This window comes from Dryobates pubescens, chromosome 20, assembly GCF_014839835.1.
Source record: "Dryobates pubescens isolate bDryPub1 chromosome 20, bDryPub1.pri, whole genome shotgun sequence".
Lineage (NCBI taxonomy): Eukaryota > Metazoa > Chordata > Aves > Piciformes > Picidae > Dryobates > Dryobates pubescens.
In genome coordinates, this window is record NC_071631.1 from 3,671,020 (window position 1) to 3,679,887 (window position 8,868).

Consider the following 8,868-nt stretch of genomic DNA (forward strand, 5'->3'; position numbering starts at 1 on the left):
GGGCCGACCCCCGCAGCCAACGGGCAGAAGGCCTCTCAGCAACAGGTGATTTGCCCACAGGCCGTGTGGAGGCGGTAGCTTCAGCGACTACCCAACAAGGCGGCAGGCGGTTGGCCGGCCGCGCAGCGAGCCGTACTCGGATTGGTTGAGAGGTGTAAAGGAGCCGGGGGTAGCCTGGCCGAGAAGAGGTGAGGAAAGGAGCCGTGGGAACGCTACTGCCAAGCGACCCTTCTTGGCCATGGCCGCTGACGGCGGGGACAGAAACTCGACGCTGAAGAGGTGTCTAGATGTGCTTAGAGACGCGAGAAACGACAGCGAGCAGTTCGCGGCCCTGCTGCTGGTGAGGAACGGCTGCGGGGCGGCACCGTGGGTGCGATCACCTCGTGAGTGGGCAGGGGGCGGCGAGACCCGCGCGGGAAAGCGGAGCGGAGTCTGCCGCTGGGCCTAGGGGCTTCAGGGTGAGGCGATGCAACATCCCAGTGTTCCCCGCAGCGCTGTGGGGACAGCCTGTATCTGCACTTAGGCCCTATCGGGGGCTGAACCACGGCAGATGGTCCACCACCCTGTGAGCCATCCCCAGCAATGAAGGGGATCAGGAAAAGGAGAGGGGAGCAGAAGGGTGAAATAAAAACGTATTTGAGCGAACAGCCAAACAAATACCAATGGCAGTAGAAAGTATGTAAAGTTACAGTCAGCTCAACAACTTTATGGTAGTCACACTGAACAGGAGAGCAGTGGTCTGGAGCCAAAGGAAGATGAGCAGGCAAGGGAGGCTGAGCAGGAGCTCAAACAGGAAGCCCTTATTTTCAACAAACTTCTCTCTCCTGAGCATGACGTTCCTGGGCTGGGATACACCTGTAGCCAGCTCAGGTCAGCTGCCCTGACTGATCCCAAACTGCTGTTGGCCTGCAGCCCATGGCTACCCTGGTGTTCTGTCCCAGCAAAACCAGGACAGCCTGGCCTTGGGTGTGCTAGGGGATAGTCAGCACTACTGCATCCTGACAAAGCTCTGGATTAGCACTTGGACCAACTACCCAGCTCAGTGGTCAGGGGTTCACTTTTCCATCCTAATGAAAGCTGTTTAGGTTCCTTACTTTCTCCATTCAATCCTGTATGTTTAGCAAAGCCTCTTGCTGTGCTGCAGACTCACCTCTGCTTTGCCTTGCAGGTGACCAAAGCAGTCAGAGCTGGAGAGGTCGATGCCAGGACTCGGCGCCAGATCTTTGATGCCATTGGATTCACCTTTCCCAGCCGCCTGCTCACCTCCAGGCAGCCCCCAGCAGGCTGCCCCGAGCACACCTTCCGGGCACTGGGCCTCACTCTGCTGGCATGTTTCTGCACTGATCCAGAGCTAGCTGGGCACTCCCAGATAATCAACAAAATCCCAACCTTCAATGACATCCTGCTTTCCCCCTGCACTCCAGACAGCAGGTCTATGGTTGATGATGTGTACCAGTGCTTGAGTGCCGTCATGGCCACTGCCAGGGGCCCCAGAGAGCTGGTGACCAAAGGGACGGTGTCTGCCCTGTGCCAGGCCTATGTGAGCTGCAGTTATGGCTCTGAGCGTGCTTTGGCACTGCTCTTGGGGCTGTTGGCCATAGCAGAGGCAAAGTGCTGGCAGAGAGACACTCCACACCTCCTAGCTGTGCTGAGCAAGCTCTCCAGTGATTTTCTCAAGAGTGAAGACATGACCAAATTTGAGCTGTGTGAGGTTCTGCCTCACTTCATCCCCCTGTCACCACCCCTCACACAGGACTCACAGGGCTCTGAGTGCCTCCAGAGACTCTACAAAGGGCTGGCTGCCATCTTGGGCAGTAAGCTCAGCCAGGCGCAGCGGGACCCTGCTTTGAAGCTTGCTGCCTGCCTCGTGCAGGCCTGTGGTTCAGAGTGGATCCCAGCAGAGAGTGCTGGAAGCAAGTTCCTGGCCTTGCTGGTGAACTTGGCTTGTGTAGAGGTCCGCCTGACCCTGGAGGAGCCAGATCCCGTGGAGGTGGAGGGGAAAAAACAAGTTATAACAGCCTGCTATGTCCTGATGGAGATGGGGATCCAGGAGTGCCTGAGAGAAGAGAAACCGCTGCTGGAAGAGGTGCAGAAAATGCAGCTCATGAGGATCATGGAGGAAGCATTTGGAGCTGTAATATTCTACTTGAAACAGGTAATGCAGGGCTTTCAGGCACAGAGCATGGTTTTGTGGGCTTCTCTGGGATGCTTAGTGGATGCTCAGCAGTTTGTGGCCCTACCTGGGTGGAGCAAAATGTCCACCTTGGCCTACTGTGGTTTCATAGCTGTGGTAGCTTGATAGGGCAGCAGCTCTAACCTGTCATTTGTCATTTTCTGCCTGCTTGCCTCTTCATGCAGGTTAAACAGGAGCAGCTACAAGATCCTTTCATATTTGCTTCTGTTCGAATCCTTGGAGCCTGGATGGCAGAAGAGACATCCTCCTTCAAGCAGGAGATCTGTGAGCTGCTGCCTTTCCTTGTTCATTATGCCAAGAAGCTTTTCAAAGAGGGCAGCCCAGCTGCAAGTCTTCCTCAGCCAGATGTGGTCAGCACCGAGGGCTCTGGCTTGCCCCAGGATGCTCTCAGGTGTGTATTTTAAGCAGAGGGTTGATCCATTTTAGCACAAACCTGCTCAAACCTTTTTCCTTTTTCCCATTCTCCCTGCAGTGCCAATTCCATGGCTCTTTCCCCCCCCCACACCCAGTGTTGGATGTAAATGCAGGGTTTAGACCCATTCTACCTCACTGGCCCTTGGGAACGTGGTTTAATTGTCATGGTGGTCTTAGGTGGATGGTTGGACTTGATGATCTTAGGGGTCTTTTCCAACTGAAACAATTCTGTGGTTTCCCTGATTTCTTTTCCAGATTTCTGCTGCCTGGCTTTTGCCATTTGACAGCAGAGGACAGGCCCCGGGACGTCCTCATCCAAGAAGGGGCACCAGCGCTGCTGTGTGAGTACTTCCTGCATCAGTGGGAGGTGCTGAGCTCCCAGCCCACATCCCTGGCTCCTCTGACAAGCACTGAAATGAGTCTGCAGACTGCCTGTGGGATTTTCCTTAACCTGGTGGTGACTGCACCAGATCTCATCAGGTAACAGAGCTGCAGGAGCTTGCTTTGGGATTGTCAGGGGGACGAAGGAGGCTGTGTGATGGAATGAGCTCCCAGGGTCTTTTTCCCAGACTCTGCTGGAAAAGAAATGTCCTTTTTTTTCCTCAACACCAGGTGCATTTTGTGGCTGCTGCATTTAATCTTGACTTTTTCAGGTGCTTCTGGCTCTGCTCAGGAAGTGTGGCTCAAGGTTTGCTTTCTTTTCTAGGCGAGACAAAAGCTTTTCCTCTTTGATGGACCTGTTGCTGAAGTCTCTTCCACTGCTGCTGCCCCAAAAGGATCACTTGGTTCTAGCAGCCAACATTGCCACCCTGGGCCTGCTGATGGCCAGAGTCCTCACATCTTCAGCAGGTAAGGAGGCTTACCTTAGGCAAAGCTGCACCTTGCTGTGCAGGTGAACAGCCCAGGCTCTGGGAGGTTGGGCTGGAGAAAGCAAACACAAAGGAAATAGGTCCAGGTGGAAAAGTGACCAAACCAAGAACCTGGAGGAGCAGACACATGCAGACTGTTCAGCAGGCCAGTGAAAGGGCAGTAAGGCCAGTAAGAGGGCAGGAGGGTGATGGGTGTTCTGCATTCCCTGAAAGCCCTCCTGCAGATAGAGCCACCAAAAGGTCTCTTGTTTGGCTGAGCAAGGCCTGCCCTGAGTCATTCCTCCTTTTTCTTCCAGCTCTTCAAGGAACGCAGCCTGCCAGGGAGTTTTTCAGAGCCGCCATTCGCTTCCTCTCAGACGCCCACACCGCCCAGGCAGACCCTGGAGGTGACAGCCTGGCCATGGCTGTGTCCCCTGCCTACCTGAGTGCCTGGGATGATATCCAGGAGCTCTGGTTCCTGGGCATGCAGGCTCTGGCTGGCTGTGTGCCACTTCTTCCTTGGTTGCCACAAGCTGTCCTCCAGGCACAGTGGCTGGAAGACCTCTCGCAGCTCCTGAGCCGCGTCGCTCCTGCCTCGGTGGATTTCGAGCTCATTGCTGCTTTCCAGGGTGTGTTGGTTGAGCTGGCCAGAGCCAGCAAACCCTGTAGGGACTCGATCCTGTCACACCATGGCAGGGAGTGGGCCAACCTTTATGGCATGGCAGCTTTGGAGCAGTGTCTGTCTGAGCCATGAAGGACCGGCGGTGCCCTGGTGTGGGAACTGAAGGCAGACATCTGCACAGGATCTGTTCGGTGTTTCTCACACACACTTTGGAGCCAGCTGGGGACAAAACCCCATCAAAATCCCCAAACTTTGTCAAACTGGAGTGATGGAGCAGAGCTCAGGACTAGTTGCCTTTCCACAACCTGAGAGGCAGATTGGTGCTGCCTCAGAACATCTCACTGTTCACCTGCTTCACCTCTGTATTTCTTTCCCAAAGTTTTTTGTTATTAAAGACATTTTCTGCTGCTTTGTTTTTCACACTTTGGCAGTGTTGGGATTTATTTCTGCTCTGAGAGGTTGCCTGCTTCTCCCATTAACATGCTCTTCCAGTTTGGTCACAGTAAGCCATTCAGGATGTCACCTCTTTATGTCAGAAAGTAACTTGGCTCTACACAGAGAAAGCTGCAAAAGGGAAGAACAGGAAAAGCTTTAAGAGTTGTGACCTGTCCCCTTCTGGTGTGAATACACACAGGCTGTAGGACAACACAACTGCTACCATCACCCCAAATTCATGACTAGTTGCCCAGGGAGGTTGTAGATGCCCCTTCCCTGGATGTGTTGAAGGCCAGGTTGGATGAGGCCTTGAGCGATCTGAGCTAGTGGGAGGTGTCCATGCCCATGGTGAGGGATTGAAACTAGATGATCTTTAAGGTCACTTCCAATCCAAACCATTCTATGAATAGGAACCTCTTGCTGGTGTCCTGTAAAATGCCTGCCCAGGACTTTTCCAGGGGGGTTGTATCTGCTCAGATTCCCCCTCCCACTGCAAGAAGGGGGTGTGCAGGGAGAGTGTTCCACTTCTACACATGGAGGGGTTCAACCTGCAAAGGTCTGGGCTCTGTAGAGCCTTTGGATACAGACAGAGCTCGTAAATGAGCAAGTTACACCTTGCTGACCACACAGACCTTGTGGTTTGCCTCACAGAGGAGGAAGGCCACACACATGCTGGGAGTAAAGCTCTTGTGGCCCTGGCTGTGCAGCCCGGGCTGCAGCTCTGAGTTACCTGTGGGCCTGAGAATAACTTCCCCCAAAAGAGGGGCTGGGATCTGGGAGCTTGGCTGCCAGGGTATCTGCGGCCGAGGCAGAGCTCCCTGCTCGGGCTACAGGAGGCTTTTCCACCAGGTGTCAGTCGAGGAGCTCTTTGAGAGCAGCACCCAGCTGGCCAGCTCCGCTGCCAGATCAAAGCACTGATCCTGGCTGCCGGCAGAGCCCACCAGTCCCGGGCTATGGAATCGTCTGAGTAAGAGAAAAAAACATCAAGCAAGAAGCTGCCCCAAAAGGAGGGCTGAGCCTGGGTGTGGAAGTTCTGTGTTAAAATCACATTTTCAGCTGACCACATTTGCTTTGTGAGAGCAAATGCCCTCCCCAGTAAAGAATGGAAGCTTCAGTGGTTGCTCAGGAAAAGTTATCTTCCTGATCTTTCCAGCTCAGCCCAGAAAAGTGAACACAGGTAGGTGCTCCCCGAAGAAAGGATGCAAGCCAAAGAGGGAAATGAGCCTCCTAGCCCTGGAGAAGAGCTGGAACATAGCCTGAGAGAACCCCCCACAGCCTGCCAAGAGCTCATCTCTGCACCCCAGGAAGCAGCAGTTCCTTGGAAGATTCATAAACACACTTCACATTGCCAGAAAAAACCCACCCAAACCTTCAAATGTTTCACCTTCAATTCTTCCTAGTCCTGTGCACTCTTCTGCCGCTGGCCAAAGGGTGTGGGCTTCCATTAATGAGAGGCAATGGTTGCTGCTAATGAGAGATAGGTGCCTGCATCAGCAGGAGGGTGAGCTCCTCTCCCTCAGCGTGGCTCTGGGCTCACTGTGGTTCTCCATGCTGGCTTGGCTGCTGTTCATCCCCCTGGGCAGCGTTAGGAACTTTCACAACACCTGACCAGAGATCCAGGCTGGGCCTGCAGGACCCTGTCCAGCACCAGGGCAGCCCTAGACCTAGAGGCTTTTGGCTGCTGGTCTTTAATTCCCAGGCAGGCTACTGTCAGCAAAAAAAGGAGCCTGGGAAAGTCCTCCCATTTATCCTTCCCCACATCCTGGGGTGGTGGGGTTTGGCCACCAGCAGGTGCCTAGAGAGGAGCACCTGCCCCTCATTCTTGTGCTCTTCAATGCAAAGTCCCATCAGATGTGAGAGGGACCACCCATGCCTTGCCAGAGCTGGACCCTCCCAGAAACCCTGATGGTTCATCATATTTTGTTCCTTCACACCACTCAAAGCACCTTGGACTGCTCATGGGCTGACAGAGGACAGGATGAGACACTGGCCTTGCTCTGGGAGGTTACCAGGCTGAATGCTGGAGGACATGCATTATGTAGCTGCTGGGGCTCCTTGAGCTCTATCAGGGCTCCCTTGTCCCAGGACCCCCACTTCCCAAACTCTTTTTCAGACAGAGAACCCCTAACAGGCTGGTTCCCCATCCTGAGACCCCTGGGCTCTGATAAAGGGAGCAGAGCATGTTCAGGAGGGCAGAGAACCAGAGCTGGTGGAGGCCTCCTGCCACATGGGCATCTCCATTGGCTCTGCTTGTGCTGGTCTGCAGGCCCCAGCATGCCCAGTGTGGCTCAACCCAGCACAAGGGAGATGGTGCCCCAACAGCCTGGCCAAGCCTTCAAAGCTGCAAGGTGACTCCTTGGCCACCCAGAGCTTTACAAGCCCACTCACAGGTTCTGCCATCTGTGGGCAGCTGGCATCTTGCGGGCATCAATCCTCTAGTGGCAGAAAGGTGGATGATGGCATCACCTAATGTCCCCTGCCTGCCACAGCACTTTGAGATCCCAGCATGGAGTGGGATTGCAGCCAGCAACACCCAGAGCAAGCCATGCTCAATCTCCCAGTTTGTTTTCAACAGCAGGATGAGCTCTCCAGGAGCAAGATGATCATTCACACAGCTTGGACAAGATGGATAAGGCCCCAGAGGAGCAGATGCAACATTCTGGTTTGCTTTGACAGCTTAAATGTCATGATGCCACTGCAAAGCTGACTTGTGCCATACATTATCCCACAGTGTTTGTTCACATCACCCCAAAAGCACTGCCAATAAAATTAAATATTTCATAAGGTGGTTATTTGGCTGCTGCTGCTCTGCAGGAACCAAGTGCAGCCCCTACCCACCAACAATTTGCCCTGGGGTGTAGCAGGAGTGGTGAGGGTGGGAGGCCTGAGCAGCTGGGGGGGGGGGGGGGGGCTGCCCTGTTCCCTGCCCCCCTCAATGGGGCCCTGTCTTTCTCCCCAAAGCCCTGCCCAGATCTCCAGCCCCATAGCAAGGAGCTTCCTTCCCCACCTGGATTCCTGAGAAGACAAATGGGAGAAAGGACAGGAGCAGCCCACATTTCTCTGAGGTGTTGTGAAGAACCAGTTCATCTCTGTCTGGGGCAGAGACCTGTGCTCCATAAATACTTTCATCTCCACAGCCCTACTGCACTGCTCCAAAGGTATGTTCACTGCTGACCCCTGACAGCAGAGGTTGCTGCCTCAAGCCCCTTGTGCACTCCTGGAAGAGCTGACGTGGACATTGATCTCCCTGGAAAGGAGCACAGGAACCTTTGTTACAAAACCTGTTTTTCAGAGATTTCTGGCTTGGGTACAAATGCAACAAGTGGTCCCTGGGGTGGAGAAGTGGCCCAGACTGACAGATAATGCTCCCCATAGCTGGGGGGTGAGGGGGAAGCTCTCATGTGGAGAACCCCAACACAATCTTACCTTCCTGGAAGCAAATATGAAGGAGGTTGGGCAGAGCAAAACACAAGCACAGTGGATGAGGACCTTCAGCTGGGAGGCTGAAGAGCTGTGTTGAGCACCCTGTGTCCAAATGACCGCCAGCCATGGCCCTGGCCATGCTGAACCAGTAACAGAACCAGGGGGCTGCTGGGACAGCCTGTGTGTAGCACCCAGTGTGACAGTCTTTGGTCCTGCCTGAGCCGTTGGGAGAGCAGGTTAAAGTGAATAATCAATTTTTCATCATGACCACTGGTGGGTTAACCCCTGGGACACCCACAGGGTTAGTTTGCCCTCATCACCACCCAGATGACAAAGCTCTCAGCAAAGCTGTACCAGAGGGGCTGGGGCAGTGAGGGGCTGGGGCAGTGAGGGACTTGGGCAGGTCTCAGGTGTCTTGCAAGGACTATTCAGGTGGATACAGGGCTCCGAGTGTGCTGCTGGGCAGGACCTGAGGGCTGGGAAGTGCTGGTGGTGCTCACTGAAAAGGGTGCCAGGGTGGAGATGCTGCTGGGGGCTGTACAAAGCCCAGAGGAGAGGTACAGTCAGAGCTCACCTTTGGCCTGCGGCAGCAGTCACAGCCACTTGCTCTTGCCTGCTGTGAGGTTCCTTCTTCCCTTCCTGGCCACACCTCGTCTGGGGAGGGGGGATAATAAATACCCCATCACACCCCTCAGCCCCATCAGCCCCCCGCCCCGTCCACCACGTTGCCATCATTCCAGTTTGTCCAGCATGGTTGGTGGCAGCAGAGCAGCTTTGCCTATTGGTTTTCCTTCCCTTTGTCTGTCAGCCTTGCAGGTTTCCTCTGCCCTCATTCATTTTTGGGTGGAACGAGGCTTTACCTCCGGGCTGCCACAAGGAGCATCCTCCCGCTCACCCCACGGCTCTTCCCATCTACGTTTTACACTGTTTCA

General features: G+C 54.5%; 1 protein-coding gene across 1 annotated transcript; it reads left to right on the forward strand.

Moving 5' to 3' along the window:
• Positions 1-184: 184 nt before the first annotated feature.
• On the forward strand, positions 185-4,477 carry NCDN (neurochondrin). The gene is made up of 6 exons (XM_009908490.2): positions 185-340; positions 1,169-2,155; positions 2,359-2,585; positions 2,864-3,088; positions 3,315-3,457; positions 3,774-4,477. The coding sequence occupies exons 1-6, from the start codon at positions 239-241 to the stop codon at positions 4,208-4,210; spliced, it is 2,121 nt and encodes a 706-aa protein (XP_009906792.2). The 5' UTR covers positions 185-238; the 3' UTR covers positions 4,211-4,477.
• Positions 4,478-8,868: the final 4,391 nt, after the last annotated feature.